This window comes from Aythya marila (genome assembly GCF_965140915.1).
Source record: "Aythya marila genome assembly, chromosome: 4".
Taxonomy (NCBI): domain Eukaryota; kingdom Metazoa; phylum Chordata; class Aves; order Anseriformes; family Anatidae; genus Aythya; species Aythya marila.
The window spans coordinates 60,761,989-60,781,213 of record NC_139045.1 but is presented as its reverse complement, the minus strand read 5'-3'; the positions used below and the strand labels follow the sequence as shown (position 1 = coordinate 60,781,213).

Genomic DNA, 19,225 nt, shown 5'->3' with positions numbered 1-19,225 from the left:
AGACTGTGGCACAATTAAAATCCTCACTGTTGAAAATAACATTACATATTCAGTAAAGAAATATCCCCAATGTATTGGAAGTTTCTGCCCTCTGCTGGCATTCCCGAAGATCAGCCTCAACTCAGCTGTGGGAGTCGGTGATCGTATCTCAGAAGAGTCATCGCAGACTGCAGGAGACTGGCTGTATTTATAAAACAAATCCTTTAGAGCATGGTGTTTCAGAAAGTGCAGGAATGACAGTGTCTGACAGGGGTCTACATCTCAACTGACATTTGCTGCTGACTTCTGCGATGCTTTTCAGATGTCTGCCTACTTCTCACCTTGTTCAATGCTGTAAGGGGGTTAGTCTGAAGCATCTCCGAACACTATTACAGTCTCCATCTGTTTTCTTCCAGCGAGCCAATATAAGGAAGAATAAACAAGAAAATAAATGCTACTTTTGTTGTGGTTGTGGTTTTCATTCCACCACTGGGAAGAAAAAAAAAAAAAAAAAAAGGCATAACGAATGATTTCAGCAAAAGATCTCACAGTGCAATTTTGTGTTAATTTAGAACTGCAGCTGCTGACCAACTCAGATATAACTCCATCATATCTGGAAACCATTCCATAATATTAAGAGTGCATAGCAAAATTTTAAATCATTTTGTGGCAATTGCTATTAGCTAATTTGTAGAAGACTAATTTTCCTGTAAAAATCCAGCTTTGAAGCACTAAATTCTGAATAACCTGAGACATTTCATAGTGAAATCTGAAAACATTTCAGACCATTTCAGACTCATTCCTGCAACAAAACAAAGTTTCTGCAAAGCAGCTGGTGTGCACATGGGTCAGGCTTCACAAGATGAAGGCCTCTTTCTGAGCAGCAGCTCAAGTTCTCATTGTCTCATGCTAGAAATGCCTAGAACAGCTTATTGTCCAGTATTCAGAAATCCTTGGATTTTCAGTGATGCTACTGATATTCTTCTGAAAAAGCATCTTATACTTACTTGTGCTTCACTAAAATCTATATTTTCTAATCTGCAGGAGAAAAATATTTATGCTGAATGGACCTGTTCCTGCTGCCAAGGCATTCTGGCAGTCATATTTTAGGAGGCACATTTGTATCCAATGCTACTGTGTCAGCCTGCCACAGTTTGGATAATTGCATCTGTGCATGTATGGATGTACCACATAATTGCATTGTCTTTTCAAAGGCACCTTGGCTTTGGTCTCAAAAGACCCTTTTTCTGAAAAAAAAAAAAAAAAAAAAAAAAAAAGGCGAGGGGGTGGCAGGGGGTTGTATAATGCTACTTCAGTAGAAACAAGAATGCTAAGCACAAATGGCTTAGAGTACAGAAGCAAGGCTGACCAGCCTGGCGTGATTTGTGCTTTCCTTTTCCACTAATCTCTTTCTTTAATGAACAGTAATATGCATCTTCAAAAGAAAATTGTATAAAAAAGTGCCAGACTAAACTGGCTCTATATATGTGAATTTTTGAATATGACATCAGTTGTACAATGCTAAATAAATAAAGTACATTCATCTGCTTTATATAAAAAAAATGTTACATTCCTTAAATTAAAGGAGAATAAACTTCTTGCTTCTCCAGCATTATTACACTGTTGTTGATTGTGCCATAGTAAAATATGCTGAACAACTCAAGGGTTCTCAACAACACTAAATTAGAAATTCATCAAGTATCATATTTCTGGAAGAAGCACTAACTTCTAAAATCTTCCCAACAGACTTGCAGTTTCATGGTGTGTGTGCATTTCATATGAATTAATTCCCCTCAGTTCCCACAGACTACATCCTTGCTTCTCATCACAGCACCAACAGATCTCAGAGCTTGCTGAAGGAGCCAGGCAACCCAGCGGATGTCTGCAGTATTGGGGTGTTTGTTTTTCCAAGACAGTTACTAAACCACAGAAAAGTCTGTAGACACATGATGAAACTAGTCATGTAAAGACTTTTCCATCAAACTCATCGAATAGTATTATAGAATATCCTGAGTTGGAAGGGACCTGTAAGGATCGATTCCAACATCTATCCATGAGTTTGACTTGCCTACACCATTCTCTTTTCTCAAGCTTTGATAATGCCATTTTTGTACCTTTCCACTGATACCTGCAATTGCTAAACAGCAATCCATCCAACTCTTCCATTCATAGTTATGTTTTAACACTATTCACAGCATATTTCACCACTCTTACATTGCTACAGTCAGCATACTGTGTTTTTCTATAGCTAGATTAACACTTTCCAGCAGGCACCAGTACAAGATGAGTGAGGACTGTGAGGTAGACACTTTTTATGCCACATTTTCTACCATTCCTCCTCCTTCAGACAAGAAGTGGAAGAAGGGAAGCTTAACTGAAGATCTACCTGTTACTACATCACATGCCACTCAGCAAGGATTTCTTCCATCTCATGAGCTTATACAGCTTATCTCTCTTACATTGACTGTAGCCTTTCATTTAATTATCTAGGTGAGATAGTAGTCAGGATACACACAGCTGGTTCAATGCCTGACAGTGCTCTGCACTGTAAGCTACAGTGGCTACATTTCACCATTGTCCTGACACAGCAGTTGTGCTTCTAGATCTGCACTGCTGCAGTCATACCATGTCATGTGAAAAGAGATAACTAACCTGGTTAGGCTACCACAGGCTTGGCAACCCTCTCTGTAGCATAGTGTAAACACCACCTCTGTTTTCCAGGCCTTATCTCTGACACCGGCAAAACACATCCGAAGCAGCTAGGTCTGAAATAGGTTTGCCTCATGTTTTCCTACCAGGACTACCAGGTTGTCTTAATGGAAAAGAAATTAATCAGGCAATGGATCGCATCTCATTTTCTTTTTGACTCTTTGCTCTTTATCAAAATTTAAACCTGCTGTCCCTTCCTCCCTCTGTATAATCTCAGGGTTGGTTATTTACAGCCTTCAACTTAAGTTAATGACTATTGTCATGTGGAATTTTTTCACCATGTTATTAATATCATTAAGGTCCAGGTATGTACGTATTATTCAAAGATGCTCGAAAAGCACTTGTAGCCCATAGCAAATAAAAGATTCTCTGTTAGTGTCTTAAGTCCCATATACTATGTTACCATCTTTTGCCACAGCAGTTTTACAGAGATACCCATAAGTCATTCAGCCTGCTAGGTCCTTGACTGTACTTTTACACAGCCACATAAACACAGATCTGGAATCCAAGCTGCGCTCCCTTCACAATTCGAGCGTTTGATCTGTTCTTCAGGGAGCTTCTGAGACCTGATTCAATACATGTTCATGAGAAGACACAACACAAACAAATTGAAAGCAATTTGGAAATTCAACTAGCTTGGCAAAGGGAAGCCTTCAAGTGATGCAAGCCTGTAGTACGATAGCTCTTCAATTTTCCAGAATAATATACTAACACTTTACCCTTTCATTCCTCATCAGTACCTTGCAGTTTGTCTTTACTCTTAACCTGCAGAAATTGCTGCTTACACAGAATGGTTGCTAGTCTTCCATTTAAGATCAAAAGCAGCACCATAATTTGACAGTTCTTGACTGATTTGACAAGACATAGAATTTTCCCTCTATACCATCCAGCTAAACAAAATGAGTAAAGCAACAGTCATACAAGAAAAAGGCAATCACACAGCCATCTGACCATGTTAAAATCAGCATGGGCACCTGAAGGTTTTTTTTCTTACTGGGAAAGAGAAAAGGTTCCTGACTCATGGCAGTAGAGCTATGCCCAGCACAACCCTGAAGGTAACTAAAATAAATAAATACGACTTAGATAGAACTTGAGATCTATTTTCAAGGCGTTCTCAAAACCTGGCAATGCTGGTTCCATGTAAGCCTGTGCACAGAAGCAGCAATACTTCAATCCAGCTACATCATGTAGAGATATTATCTAAGTGCAGAATGGAATTAAACTTTTTCTGAACTTTTCCTCCAGCTGAAAGCCTTTCCCCTTTGTATTACAGTGATAGAGACAGCCCAATATGTAAAACAATATACATTTATTTAGCACAAAAAAACATGTTCAAATAGAAGGTTTTTTTTTCCTCAAATAGATGGTTTTGTATTTTTTTCTTTATACTTCTTTATAGCACTTTGTGTTAGTCATTATGGTTCTTTCCTGTTTGAAAAAGCACAGACATTTGGCAAAACCACTGTTTTATCCTACGACTGTAGGCCTGATAGCAGCTTATAAACTCTAAGGCAAATTAGGAAGTCCTTCTCAAGTAAGCCATCCCTATACAGTTCCATTAACTCCAGTGGAACATTCACAAGAAAAGTGTTACAAGACAAGGATATATGATCACCACGTTTCCTACAGTTACAGTCAACATAATATGCACGGGTGGGGCTATGTTCCCAGGCAGAGAAAGAAGAAGACTCCTGGAAGATTCACAATAACTTGCCAGAAACAGTGGCTGAGAAAAGAATCCAACCATTACATATGTGATTACACAACATAAGCACAATTCCCATTTCAGAAAAAATGTGTAAGTGATCACACAATGCTCAGGATTTGAGCATCTACAGACTTTAAAGCCTTCAACTTTTATTTAGGGACAAGTACGTAGTACTTGTAGTACTTGTCAGTAAATAAATGCAGACAGCTCACAACAGACAGCACAAAAATACTACTTCAGATTTGGTTCCAATAATGACATGATTACAATTACTGGATACATGAGACCATCCAAATTATGCTGGCAGTCAGACTTTCCATAGCTTCTTCTTTGATGAAGTTTCACCATCTTAAGTGACTGACATCAAAGATGTGCTGGAACTAGTTCAGTCTTCCCTCCTGTAGTTATCACCTGGATTAGACTCCCTGAATTTGGTCGATTCTTTCCTGTTATCCAATCATAAAAGGTTCTGTTTTAAAATAAATAGAAAAAACAGAATGAGGAGGAGAGAAAATATACACACACACACGCTATCAGTCATAAAAGCCTACTGATTCTCCTTCTTTTCCTACCTCTCTGTAGTGATTTCTATGCATGTCACAAACTAGCAGTACAATCACTGGATTCAGACCCTCAGAGTACGACAGAGGTCCAGAGAAATCACAAGGGCTTTATAGTACATATGCAGGATTTTCAGAACACTTCAAAGCAAAAGGCCAGGAGTTGCATAAAAACAGGAAGATGTCAAAAAGTTTTTCCCAAGTTAAAAAAAAACATGAAAAGGGGGAGGGAGTGGCTACTTAAATTGCCTTTATAACATGTAAAAAATTTGGGAATATGGTTTAGCAACCATATTTTAGCCTTATAGGCTAAACCATACAGGTTAAATAATTTCATTTCCCCCGGTATCTCTGTACTCTATTCATTCTTGCCCCACCTACCCCCTTGCCTTTCAACCTGTGCAAGTACCCTTTCTTTCCAAGTCCTTCTTTCTTAGCCCATTTTTCTGCCAATTTGCCATCACGTATTTAATGTTGAAATTAGTCTCAGCATAAGCACAGAAAGCGCTAAGACATCCAACACACACTGAGTAAGATGATCTCATTCTAGTTAGCACACCAGAACACTTATCAAAACACTCATCAAAACTAATAGAGAAAAAAAAAAAAACAACAACATTTTTCAGGTCCATCAGCCTTTCCACTATTGTAGACAGAGCAACCGCCATTTCGGAACATCTTGCCATCTGACACAACATATATGGATACAACAGGCTTCAAAATGCAAGAACCTCATGAGAAAAAGAGTTCCTGCATCCTTTCTACGATGCAGATGTTACCAAAATCCTAACAACACTAGAATTCTTTCTTTCAGCACCAGTGAACTTTTCAGTTTTCAAAGCTGGATTTAAGTTCAGAGAATTGGAAGCTAAGAAACAAAACAACACACTGAACCTAGTTCTCCCATAAGGAAAAACTCTTTAGAAGTTAAAAATTAATTTGTAAAACCACAACATCTGGTTAAGCACAATAAAGAACTTTTTTTGAACATTTTTAGGTCAACTAAACTCAATTGATGGGACACTTAAAGAACCACACTGAACAGCTGTATAAGCTTCTCAAACCAAAAAATATTTTCCACTCTGACATCCAACTGAATAAAAATTCACATCACAAGAAAACTAAATGCCACAACTACTCTGAACAAGTAGCAATAGGTAAATGCTATTTCAGTGTCAGTTCTAAAAGCTTTTGAATTAGTGAGAGTAAAGAAAAACATTATGTCCTTTACAACACGGAAGTTGATTCCTTTTCATTTTTTCCTCAAAAAGGCAAAACAGCTGTGTCCATTATTTTCTTTGCTACACTCCATCATGTTGGAGAAGGCAGCACATATTCTGCACCATCTCTTGGAGAAATTAGAAACAATAAACATTGTCTCAGCCTGTTGCTGAATAAGCTGCAGCTGAAGTTTCAGCATTTTGAAACATCACTCGGGACAAGCCTTTTGAATAATGGAAAAAAAAAAACAAAAACAAAAACCTTGACTAAATTTTTCTAAACAAGAGTAGGAATTTTTCCAACTGTGAAAAGAAGCAAATTAACACACCAAAAACTGGGTAATAGTGTTAAAATAAACAACACCAAAGTTTACATGCCTATTTGCAGTTTACCTTTGAGACAAACTCCTGCATCTGCTGTCTGTAATTTAATTTGTCTACTGGCTATATGAGATTCTCTGGCTTCCAACTGCTTAAGGCTATCTGCCTTGTCACTATAACTGGTGTAGAAATGCTGAAGCTGATGGAGTTGAGCTAATTTTCTCCAGTTAGGAAGCTTGTGCAAGAGGCCTAATGTGATTTGAAGACATACAGGATCAGGGAAATGATGGGGAAACAAAACAAAACAAAAAAAAAAAAAACACACACACAACCCAAACCCTCCAATGCAAGACAGCTACTTAGGAACAACATGCAGTAGGATGCAGCAGGAAAAGGCCCAGTAAGGAACTGCTTACTTATCACATGTATACTCACTCAGCAATGAATTCTAAGGATGTCCAGGAGCTGAAGTCTGCGTCAGGCATTGATTTCCTGTTTGCTGGTGTATCCAAGGTAACCCTGTGATTAAAATGAGATAAAACTTTTATTTGTACATACTGTTTCTGATAAGAGCCACCTGCTTCTATTCATCACTGCAACATATGCTCAACTTTTATATACCACGTGGTATGGATTTTCTTTGCATCCTCTACATATGTTAACAGCATATAACCATCAGCTTCAATGTATATCAAAGGATCACAGCCTATAACCCCTTAGCTACCTGGCTTCCTGATGACATCCAGCCCATTAAGGTTATCACTTAGCCCACGGATCCTTCCAGTCTCTCTCATGCTCATTAAAATCAAATGATATTTTAATCCACTACTGTTTTGCAAAGAAAAGGAAAAAAGTATAATTTTTAGGATATATTGCACATCATTATTCGCATATGTTCAACATGCATCCTTTCCCTATGAAACTATGTCAGTCTAAGCAGCTATTTGAGTACTTTGGACAGGACATCACACCCATATCAATACGATTACAGTAGAAGTTAAATAAAATGATACAGGCAGAGGTGACTGCAATCACTTACGGTAAAACAGCAACAGCAGCAGAACCAGATGGCAAGCCACTATTGGTACCAGCCAAACTCTGACAAAGCTGGTGCACTGCTCCTTTGGCCATGCCATAGCCAATCATTCCTAGCGGTTAAAAACAGACAAATTAGAGCATAATCAATGCAGCTCTCAATACCAGCACTATGACAGAAACTCCTGTTATCTTAAATTTACTGTTTGTCAGATCACTTACCACAGCCAGAACAGAATCAAACTTAAAATATGTTTTAAGAAAAAAATCCCAACAATTCTTACTAGATGTCCTGGAACTACCACAAAGTTCAATTTACTCACCATTACAGAAGTAAGAAACTTACTGAGTTATGCATCTTCAGCTAATGCTCCAAAATGCATCCTGAAGAATTGGACTTATAGGGTTACAAAACTAAACTAGTAAGCGTGAAGAGCTTTTTATTAAATAAATCACCTGTTAACTTTAAGCATGACTAAGGTATTTGCAGTTTTAGACCTAAACAGATACAGCTCATTTTTCTCTGAAACAGTAGTTCACCTGGTCAGTATCCTGACTATAAAACAAACAAACAGAAAAACAAATACAACCCATACCCCTTAAAAGTACAAAGTGACTGAATAACCTGCATGTAAAACCAACTTCTTCCCAAACACTGCTGCTTTCTAGGCAGCCAGTATTTAGCAGTGTAAGATGCATGGGAAGGAGAGCATCCTGCACACTGCTTACGTACAAGATTTGGACTATCAGGGTGCTCCAGGTCTGAGATGTCTCATGGTATGTATCTGCCAAGTAGCCTAACAGATTAGGAGTGTAGGAAAAATAAGTGTATTTTATGTACTACAACTGGATGCCTTTCTACCCATCTACACAACTGTAAAACCTCTTCTCAATGTTTGTGAGGAAGTACTTTGTAATGAAGGTACACAGGGAGTTTCACATTGTAGAAATATTTCTGTTATATTCAGTTAAGACATATTGTAAAACAAACATGTTTATTAGGAGGAATCATGGGCAGTGGTAGCTAACATTTCGTTATGACTACAAAATATTTGCATTTCTATCATAGTTCCCTCTTGCCTCTTCTCTAAACCATCAGCTTTCTTAAACCTGTATTTCTTCACTATCCCTATCAGACTGCTTCTATAACTTATATTATTTTCATTTATCTTCAATTTGCATTAAGTGACTCAGCATTTTCACAGATGAAAAGAAAAAAACACAGTAAGCGAAAACAAAAGAGATAATTCCTTCCATAATAGCTGGTAATAACAAGACTAACAAGGCATATTTACAAAAGTTGAGTAACATTTCTTTCCCAATTCTTCCTGATGTTAACAAGTTGCATGTGTTTGCCCAAAGCACTGCTATGTGTTTTCTTTTTTAATTCCAGACTTGTTGAAAACAGCCAGTTCAAAACATGAAAGCAAATCACCGATTCCTGTGTTGTGGTCCCTACATCCCAAAATGAACCAAACAAAAAACATCATGAAAGTTTGCCACAGTTCCCTTTTTTTTTTTTTTCATCTGTATATTGTCAGTCAGTAGTACACAGTAAATTATTCGTCTGCTGATTCACATAAAATAATCCTTTTATCTTCAGACTAGGCCAGATGATTTATCTACTGTATTTACAGCTGCATTAACTAGAGAACACAGCATATTTCTCCTGAACTATTTTAGACAAGGCTTTCACAAATATTCATTAATTTTATTATTTAAAAAAATAATAGCTATGTCTCATCAAAATATTGTTGAATTCACACTAGAAGAAGATTGAGAAATAAGAGCATTTGTTTCAACAAAAACTTTCCCTGCCTGTGGGCTTCTGTGCTGCTGTTTTTTTAATTTTAAATTGTTCCCAGATTTTCTCCATGCAGACCAACACGCCTAGGAGTGAGATGAGAAAAAAATAAAATCTCAGGAAAAAGTTTGTACTAAATAGCTACCGAAGGGCAAAGCTGAAAGTCAACAAGCTTATCTGTGTCTGAAGCAAAGGTGGACTGGAATCAGAACATGAACAGGACAAGCACGTTTAATAAAATTAGCTGAGTCATCACTGATTGAAAAACTGGACAACTAAGGACTCTGCCTTTCAGAACGCAAATAAGATATTTGACTTCATTTAAGTACTATACTTACTGATGTGTGCTTCACAGTACTTCAAAATTTTCCAAGTTACTTTTTCTATTGTACTGCGTATTAGCCAAGCATATTTCATGAATGCATGTCAAGCATTACTTAATAGCGATTTTGTTTGCACTCCTGTTTCAAGAGATTCAGTATTGCCATCTGTAAAATTACACTTGCCTTAAGCGTTTCAGCAGCAATTTTCCATTTCTATTAGATGACAAACTGTTTTTTTTTTCATGAACAGACTAAGGTATAGCTAGAACTGCTTATGTCCTAATAGTTATCGTGCATGGCATTTTACCTGGAGTTCCAGATAAAGCAGCTTGAGCTCCTGTCAGAGTCAGAAGACCTCCTTCCTTCAGATGCTTTGTGGCTAGGTGACTGGAAATAGTGGATGTCCAAACACTCTGTTTCCACATCAGATCACAGTTTTTGTACAAAGCTGATTTGGAAGAGAATTAGGTAGGTAACTTAACAACAAGACTTCTACCTATGATTTCCATGTGATACCTACGGTATCACAGAGTGCAACAGTACTATGCAAAGTACTATAAAAACATGCTTTCTATCTCCAAGAGATAAAGGAGCTGAATCAAGCAGTTGATCAAGCTGATCACTTGATCCCAAAATAACCTTAATTCATAGTAATGTTATTGGAAGGATAGTAGGGTATGATCCATCACCTCATTCAAATTACTGTGGAAATTTATAACAATCCAATATAATGCAATTCTATAAAAGTATTCACTCTGATTTAACTGTGCATGTCTTCTCATATTCTCTCTTTAAAGTGAAAATTTTGCATATGATGTCTGAACAAGGAAGGGGAAGGAAAACACCACGTTTTAACAGACTTAGTCCAGACAGAAAGGCTTTTTTAAAAAAAAAAAAAAGTCTCTACACTAGTACATAAAGCATAAAACAATTTCCTGAATATTATATATTTAAAAGCTTTATAAACTGAGGACTTTTTTGTCCCCCTCTAGCACAGCCTCTGGTCATCAGACAGCTCCTTCCAACACTGTATTGTATGATAATAGCTCAGAACTGCATCAGACAACTGAGGTTTTACGCATAAAGCAATGATTTGGGCAAAAAGATCAAGTTCCACTCAGCCAGTATCTTATGTAATATGCCTGACGCACATAACCTTGGCAAAAGTTAGTTCAGAGATAATGCTGAACTCTTCTATATAGCACATGAAGTTTTGGAAATTTAACAGGCACCGATAATTGAGAAGAGTGCTCACAAACATTGTGACTGAACTACTTTGCACTATTAGGCTAACTTCTTCTGGACTCAGGATAAAAGATGATTTCAAAGACCTTTATTACCACTATTTTTAAGGATTCCTCTCAGATTTCAATCATGTATTTGCTAGCATGCACCGGCTTACATTTAGCTTTGGCACTGCCTCCAGCCCATCCTCCTGCTACACACAGGATCGCATCCACCTTTTCTTCACCAAGAAGCTTCCCAATCTCTGCTGTCACCTTCAAAACACAGAACAAAACATTCTGAAAACATTGAATTTGTAAGGTAAAAGAGTAAATACCAAGAATGCCTTAATATTACTCAACTATGTAACTGAAAAACAAAAAACAACGAACAACAGCAACTTAAATAGCTGCACAAAATTAACATTTATGATCTATCAATTCAATAATTGAGTTGAAAGCTAACTGTAGATGTAAGTCAGACTGCACAGTGTGCGACGTCACTGGCAATAACTGATGTGAGCAGGACTGAAAGATCTGATCCTTACCTATACCATCATTTTTCATTTGCGACTTACTTTTGGACAGGTTCTTCTCTGCACACTGTGCTGTTTAATAATATGGGAAATGAAACTCCAGGTCTGATCAGCACTGCTTCTGTGACATTTCCAATGATAGCACAAGAAACAAACAACTAAAGCCTCCTTATGAACCACATCCTTGGATTTGAGTATGTAGGCTTTTAAATACCCAGTATTTCTTTCTCTTTCAAATGAGACTTTGCACTTGGTAATGAATTTGTTGGTTGTCAATTTTCTGTCACAGTGTAAACCCTACTGGGAAATGTTTTCAGCATTACCATCCAGCTATACAACACAGACAGGACTTGAGAAAGGAGTGCTGCGTTTCAAGATGTCCTAATCCACCTTGATTAAAGTAATCTCATTCTGCCCGCAGCCCTTCAGGTAACAAAGAGGAAGATAATACACAAGTGCGACACATTCTGAGTGACAACATAGGGTAACTTCTAAACTCCCAAATCAAGCTCTTCTGCAAACCCATGCCTCCAAGCAGTTAAAAGGAAAGTGAAAAATAAAAAGAATTAAGAAGTAGCTGGCAAATGGTGGCACCCCTGAGTTCAGGGTACAGCAGCCGGGTACCAAAACCAGCGGGTTGCTCACTGCTGGGGGGCCTCAGTGCTTCTCAAAGAGAGGGTTTATGGCGAGTGGGTGTAAACCCAGTGCATGGAGCCCGGACCGAGGGGCTTCACCCCTTCCCCGATGGACCTCCCCCCGACCCCGCGACGCGCTCCCACCTGCTCGGCCTGCTCGGGGAAGGACTCTGTCGTCCTCACCACCACGTTGGCGTTGGCATCCTCGTTCTCGGCCAGGTCGATGCTGGCGACCCACTGGGGCGGCGAGAAGGCACCGTTAGCGCCCGGCGGGGCACCCTTCGCTCTCGCCCCCTTTAACTCCCCCCCTCCAAAGCAGCCCCGTCTCGCCCACCCTCCCGGGGCCCGCAGCAGCCCTGCCGGCGCTCACCCAGTTCCTGGCCTTGAAGTACTGCACGCACTGCGAGCCCAGAGCCCCTCTGCCCCCGTACACCAGCACCCTGCCCGCCGCCGCCATGCTCGCTGCCTGCCCCGCTCCGGCTCCGGCTCTGGCCCGGCCCCAGCCTCGCCTCGCTCCAACGCCACACAGGGGCCGCCCCCGGGGCCGGGGGGGCTGGCGGCTGCCTCCGCCTCGCACCGGGAGCAGGAGGAGCCTACGAGCTGGGGTTGAGCCCTGAGGAGCCGCTGGGTTTTAATCTCAGCCTCCGCGGGTTGTGTTCCCTCAGGGGAGGGTTAATTAGCGGGCGCCTGTAGGGGGCTGTAACTGTAGGAGTGCGAGCAATTGTTGCCGGTTTTCTTCAGTGCTGCTCGATATCGCTGCTAGGTGGAATTACTGCCCTCGCCACAGCCCCCAGCTCCAGGCCCTGCTGCCTGCTTGTGCCTCCCCACCCTGCACGGAGGGCCCTGTGCAGGCAGCAGGTCCCTGTGTGAAACCACAGCCTCCTGAACAGCATTTAAACACCTCAGCTAGCAGGCCGAGGGATGGAAGGACATCGCTCTGAGGGTTATTGCCAGCCCTGGTGGCTCTGACAGCACTGACATTTACACAGGGACAGAGTAAGCACCAGGAGGAGGTAGCTTAACACAGCCGAGATGTCAGCAGGATTCTGCTGCTACACTCCACGTTTGCAAAGCTTTGTCCCTCGCGGATATTTACCCATGTTTTTAATCATCTTTAAAAAAATGCTTCTAATTTTCATCCCACGTGGTTATGGTAAAGAACTTGATGCCATTTGAGCAGGACAATTAAAGCTCCGGTGAAACATTAGCCATGCAATAGATATAGGATTACTTTCTGCACCACCGCATGACAGGGTAACGAAGCTGTTGTTTGCAACCATTTCAGGATGCTGTCGCAGCAAAACATCTTTTTGGACTTGATTTTTAACTGTACGGTTTAATTTCTGGAGCTTTGAAATACAATGAGATGTATTTTGAAATACTTGCTATTCGTTCATGGATTTCAGAGCAACAGGAAAAGTGGGAAATGTGCCTAGTTACTGAAGAGAGGCCTTGGAGATGACTCCTTGAAACCACTAGGATGCCCGGCTGTTTTAAAAAGACTTTATTTGCCTTGGCTTCTACAATAAGTTTTGCGTCTTTTATCGTAATTGCCGTCGCAATGGGGACCCAAAGGTGGATGACTGGAAAGATGCTTTGCAAAACAGGGGCTGATTTAGTCAATGCCACAGATCCAGAGCTGGTCAAGTTCATGGGAGAAATTTACTATGGCCTTTTTAGGGGCGGCAAGATACGCCAGTGTGGGCTGGGAGGGCGTCGTTCCAAATTCACAAGTAAGTACAATTTTGGTTGAATCTCTAGTCAAATGTCTAGTTCAACTTTAAAAGCACTCTGGTCGTTTTGTTTACATAACCTGTCAAGAGCAAATCATTATTATTAAACGTATAATTGTGGCTTACTTGTGGTCTGTGTGCTTTGGGATTTGAGTGCTATTTCAGGCTAGGTTTTCTCTCTGATTATGTTTTGTGATTCTGGAATCAAAGAAAAAAAAAAAATCCCTAGAGCTAGATTGAGGAATTCCTGTTAGTCTTGTGAACAGAGTGAAGAGGGTTCCCTTTCAGTCTTATTTCCCAGGTTGAGCTATAGGAGGATTGGAGATGACCCTGTAAGTCATACTTTCCCTTGACTGAAACTTTTCCATGCTGTGTTGCTCTGCAATATCTGTACCTCTATTTTTGCCATATTTGTTAAACTGCTCCCTTTTTCTTTTTTTTTTTTTTTTTCCTTTAAGAAGTAGAGATTTATTTAGCTGGCCACATTTGTGTGTTTCCCTAGCTGTCCCAAAACAGATGTCTGCCATTGTAGATACTCCTAACTTTACTAACATGTTAAAGAAGTTTTTACTTTCTTTTCTGGTAACTTCAAAGAGAAAAAAAATGGTGAATACATACAAAGTGTAGAAATGTCAAAGATTTTCTTGAGCTCTCCAAAGCTGTCAGATGTTGACTTTGGATGATTTCCAGTTTTCACACATCCTGTGCTGAAGTGAAAATGATATTTTTTTATCAAAGATGTTTAGTTTGGTGGATAGATCTGCAGCAACTTAAACCAATAGAAGTTGAAGCTTACCCTCCCCTGTTGCACAGCAGTGCTGGCTCATCCTTTGCAATGGCTGTGGTACTTAGCGTAGTTGTATGGTGAGGAAGTTCAGGGAGTTAAGCTTGCTGAAAATTAGCCTGCAAAAGATCTATTTATTTCCCATAAACTCATCCCGCTATACTGCCTCCCTACACAGCTGCACGAACACTGCTATAAAGTCTTTAAAGCAGGCACGACTGTGGTCTTAGGAGTGGTGAAGAGAAACAGAGAAACTTAGATCAGTGTGACCTGTTGTTACACTGTGAATTTGGACTAACTGCTTTTCAGTAGCCAAAATTGCTGGCAAACAGGTCAAAGCTTGTCCTGCTCTGCTGCTGCTTCTTCTCTTCAAGGTATTCAGAAATATAGTTCCAGTTCTTTAACCCATCCATAAACGTCAAAGAGAATGAAGAAAAAGGTAGCTGATCCTCCTCTCCTTGTACAACTTTCTAGCCTTGTTAGTGAACTTTCTGATTAATTACTCTGCAATCTGAGAAGAAGGCCTAGCATTCCACCCTCACCACTGACTGTATGAATACATATCTGGAGGATGTGATGGTATTCTTAGACAGACAAAGATCTCACTGAAGCTAGCAAGAATTTTTCCCATTAGATCTGTAAAATTGGGTCAATAAATGCAGCGGACACAACCATGCATTTAGGTAAACAAATGTGCCAGAGACTTTCCCTTTTAATTATTTTAATACCTCTATAAGGGTTGCAACTTTCACAACACTGGCATCAAAATGGTATCACGACAGTATTACAAAGCTGTTAAATCCACCACCTTTTGTAGGTGTTCCTATACATACTGTGTCATCTATGTCAGATCCATGTGGTTGTTACTGGAAGTCCTAGCCCATCTAAATTGGCATGAGATGCATATATTTTGACATCTGAATCAAGCCCTGCAAACAAACTGGAAAAGTCAGACATTTTCTCTGTGTGTACAGCAAAAACAGCTGGAATGTGTCCGCAGTCCCCAAGGCAATGTCCTTCCTCGGGGTTCTTACTTCTGTGTATTAAGACAGGCTCACTGCCCATGTCTTTGGGACCTGGCTGAGAGCCTCAGAAAAGACACAAAGGAATCTTTAGAACCACCCTGAAAACTCTGCTGGTTTATAATAAAGCTAAATTCCATGTGCTTTGTTTTTTTACAGGCACTTATTTTCCACTGGGAAAGTAAGCTAGTTTCTGGCTTCCCATTCCTCTTCTACTTCCCTCCTTTCTTCTTGTTGGAGTCTTTCCTGTAGCTCCTGTGTATACCATACCTCATTATAAGCCCAGAATTAATTACTGAAGAGCTGTTGAATCATGGATTTTTGTATGGAATTTGTACAGTATGAAGTTTTCTGAATAATCTACCGGAATTCTGTAATGTCATGATGATCACATTATATCCTTGATATTTGCTGTGTCATCTACCAGTTATTTCTGCCTGCATTATATGTGGTTTCTTTGGATTATTTTTTTCACTTATGCAGCATAGGAAGTAATCTATTTGTTTATAATATGACGTACCTTGTTTTTAGTGACATAATTAGGCAGTTAGTCCTTCCAAATATGTATGAATGTGTGGTGCTGCATTATTTGAAGGGCTTTTCTCGATTGGCCTGTATTTTAGGTTCCTTCATGATCAGCTTTTCTCTTTCTTGTCAGTCAGCACATTGTCTACAATTCCCTCCTCATGTTTCTTCTGATTCAGTTACTGAAGGGCTGCAGGATAACCTGAGTTCTTGCATGTTCTGCATCTCCCTATTGCTGGCTGATGTAGCCTTCCACCAAAGTAACTGTTAAGATAAAAACAGGTTAATAAAGTCACTGTCCTTTACAGACAGGCAGGCTGCCAAAGAAGAGCTCGTGTGTATAACAAAACCTGTGAATACTTCATGCCAAGCCTGCCCTGACTGTGGCACTTTGCATCCTTTCTATGAGTTTAACTAAAATACTGTCCAACACCCAGAAACACATAAAAGAGGTATAAACACTTGATGAGAAACCAGGAAGGGAATTTAAAAGTGGAAACCTGTGGGATTAGGAAATAGGAAGTGGATCAGAGTGGATCTCACTGGAGCCCGTTTTAAAGAGAGGAAGAGATAGAAAGAAGAATAATATAAGAAACTAAATCAAGCAGACGTAACACTAATTCAGACAGCAAGGAGCTGGACAAGGAAACTGAACTATTGGACTTCAAAGGCATGAGATTAAGAGCATGGGACAGGAATGGGAAACTCAAAGGAAAGAAGTTTGGGGCAGAGAGCAGAGGTGAAAACGATGCGGAAATGAATGCAACAGACAATACAGCAGCAGAGATAAATACACGAACAAAACTAGATAAATAACAGAGTACTTAACCCTGCATCCTTATTTACAGATCCTGTGTGAGTGATTGTTCCTGTAGTAGAATATCCCTAGTTTGTCTTATGCAGTGAGAAATAAAACATCATGAGTGTAACTACCTGAATCGATTGTTTTATAAAAATCGTCTTGTTTACATATAATTTGACTTTGGTGCATAAGTAGAGTGTGATGTTTACTGTTGTCATGAAAAAAATACACATTGAATAGTTGTTTTTTTTGTTTCTTGACAGTTTTCCCACATATGGTGAAAAAGCTGAATACAGGCCTGCATGTGATGATTATAATGTTCCTCTGTGTGGCCATGGGCTTTTCTCTGGTCAGTTTTGGATTCTGCATTCTTAACGCAATAAAAGTTCCTTACCGGGCTATTAAGGGTCCAGCAGGACTATGCCTTTGGAATTTACTTGCAGGTAAATTCATTCACCAGTATTTTTCACCAGTCATGTTCATAGGAAAATGTTAACTGTAAAACTTCTTTTCTTGCCTTACTCGATATCTCCCTGACTTAAATACTTGTGAATAAAATGAAGTTACCAATGAATTCTCATCTATCAAAAGAGAGCTGTCAGATGGCTTTTCAGCATATCGAGTCTAGTCAACTTTTTACAGGAGCTGCAAATGCCAGTCTTTATGGTTCATATAACTCATAAAAGTCCTTTATTATAAACTTAAATTTATTTTAATATTGTATTGTTTGGCAATACATTAAAGGCTAAGCATGCTGAAGGTGTTTAAGCCATCTCTAAGTCTGTCACATTCTGTTTAAGACCTGCTTTTGTATTTAATATGTCCTTCTGAAGCACAACCAAAATGCATGTCTTGTTTTGACAACAATGGTAAATACTTCTTTCTTTTTGTTGCAGGTGGATTTATAGCACTTGCAGTCACTGGCTTTATGGCTGCTGTAAAACTTCATCGCCTCACAGAAAGAATTGCCAATTTTCGGGAAAACGCCTTTCAATTTGTTATCTTAGAAGAAAGGTTTGAAGACTGTTTTTGGCTTTGTGTGGCAAGTGCCACAGCGCATGCAGTGAACTTGCTGCTAATAGCCATTAGTGGTATTCATTTCCCTAAAATAAAGACTAAGACAGAAGAAGCAAATGTTACAGCAGAAGATATCATGTACTAATAAATCTGCATAAGACTACTTTGGTGAAGTGAACTATCATGACAGAAACAGCTTCTTGACTTGTCAGCTTTTGCTTTGGATGGAGAATTTTGGTATAGACATGAGTAAAGATGCCAATTGTAAAAATCTGCAGTACTTTTTTAAAGGTCAGTCTACAAAACCAGCAATTAGCATGTGTGGGAAAGCAGGAAAAACAAATACTGCAAATATTATTCTCAAAACTGACCTATAGAGTTCACAGTTTTTACAAAATCTGCATTTTAGCTATTTTAGAACACAGGTGATAATACAATTTCACCTAAACTATCTTTTTTGTTTAGAAATAAAATATGTTTGTAATAAATCTTTCATAATATAGGCTTATTTTAAAACAGAAAGGATGAATGTTTGCCAATTACCTTCTCAGAATTATCTGGATATTTTTGAGAGGGTCATATAAGACGTTCAATAGCTATAAACTGCATTGAAAAAGAAGATTTAGTCCTATTTCTAGGCTACTTATGTGTGATACAGTTTTAAAACAAAGATTAACAGTGGCTAACTCTATCACTTAGACCTTTGCAGCTTTCCCCTTTACATCATAAAATACTTTCAGAAAATCTGGAACTTGATATCAAGTGTTATAAACTGGATATAAAGTTACCTTATTAAAACATTTTAGTTATGCTTCATATAGAGACCTACCTAATCATATGCATAATATAATCAACATGTGGAAATGAAGGCTTCTTTGGGGGTACTTTAGAAAACTTGAAATCCCAAACAAAATAATTTATGAAGTGTATCTGTCCAGAAATGTAAAGAGATTATGGGTAAAATCCTATTTTTCCATAAAATTGAAGAGTACTTAATACGCACTGGAAATACCCATTTAATTAATACTTGCAGAATATGCAGATGCTCCATGAAGGATGTAGAGAAGTTATGGAGCCATTCTTCAAAGAACAAAGAAACTATTATTTGTATATAAGAGTCACTCCAAAATTAATGAGGTTAACTACTAAAACACTTTGAGATTTTTAGTAGTTACGATTTAACATTAAAAACAAAAACAAAACAAACAAAAAAAAGTAATTTTACAAGGTAAATCAAAATGGATGCAATTTCCTTCAGTTACTGTCTCTGGATGATGCTGTCCTCAATT

At 39.0% G+C, this 19,225-nt stretch overlaps 2 protein-coding genes across 2 annotated transcripts; one reads left to right on the top strand and one right to left on the bottom strand.

The window, feature by feature from the left end:
* Window positions 1-3,980: 3,980 nt before the first annotated feature.
* Window positions 3,981-12,660, bottom strand: QDPR (quinoid dihydropteridine reductase). Its single transcript, XM_082760066.1, has 7 exons — window positions 12,424-12,660; window positions 12,198-12,290; window positions 11,062-11,158; window positions 9,967-10,107; window positions 7,537-7,645; window positions 6,933-7,016; window positions 3,981-4,865 (listed from the first exon to the last, which is right to left on the bottom strand). The coding sequence occupies exons 1-7, from the start codon at window positions 12,508-12,510 to the stop codon at window positions 4,760-4,762; spliced, it is 717 nt and encodes a 238-aa protein (XP_082616192.1). The 5' UTR covers window positions 12,511-12,660; the 3' UTR covers window positions 3,981-4,759.
* An 873-nt stretch (window positions 12,661-13,533) lies between these two features.
* CLRN2 (clarin 2) lies at window positions 13,534-18,081 on the top strand (the record flags this gene model as incomplete). Its single annotated transcript, XM_082758643.1, has 3 exons — window positions 13,534-13,786; window positions 17,183-17,362; window positions 17,816-18,081. 3 exons carry the CDS (start codon window positions 13,534-13,536, stop codon window positions 18,079-18,081), a joined length of 699 nt encoding a protein of 232 aa, XP_082614769.1.
* Window positions 18,082-19,225: the final 1,144 nt, after the last annotated feature.

What these genes read in the sequence shown, in the direction of transcription:
- QDPR (XM_082760066.1), bottom strand. Translation starts at nt 12,510, where the DNA reads ATGGCGGCGGCGGGCAGGGTGCTGGTGTACGGGGGCAGAGGGGCTCTG. An exon ending in ACTTCAAGGCCAGGAACTGG is followed by an intron (nt 12,291 to 12,423) that starts GTGAGCGCCGGC and finishes TCGCCGCCCCAG; the next exon opens with TGGGTCGCCAGCATCGACCT. An exon ending in TCCTTAGAATTCATTGCTGA is followed by an intron (nt 4,866 to 6,932) that starts GTGAGTATACAT and finishes ATTTTAAAACAG; the next exon opens with AACCTTTTATGATTGGATAA.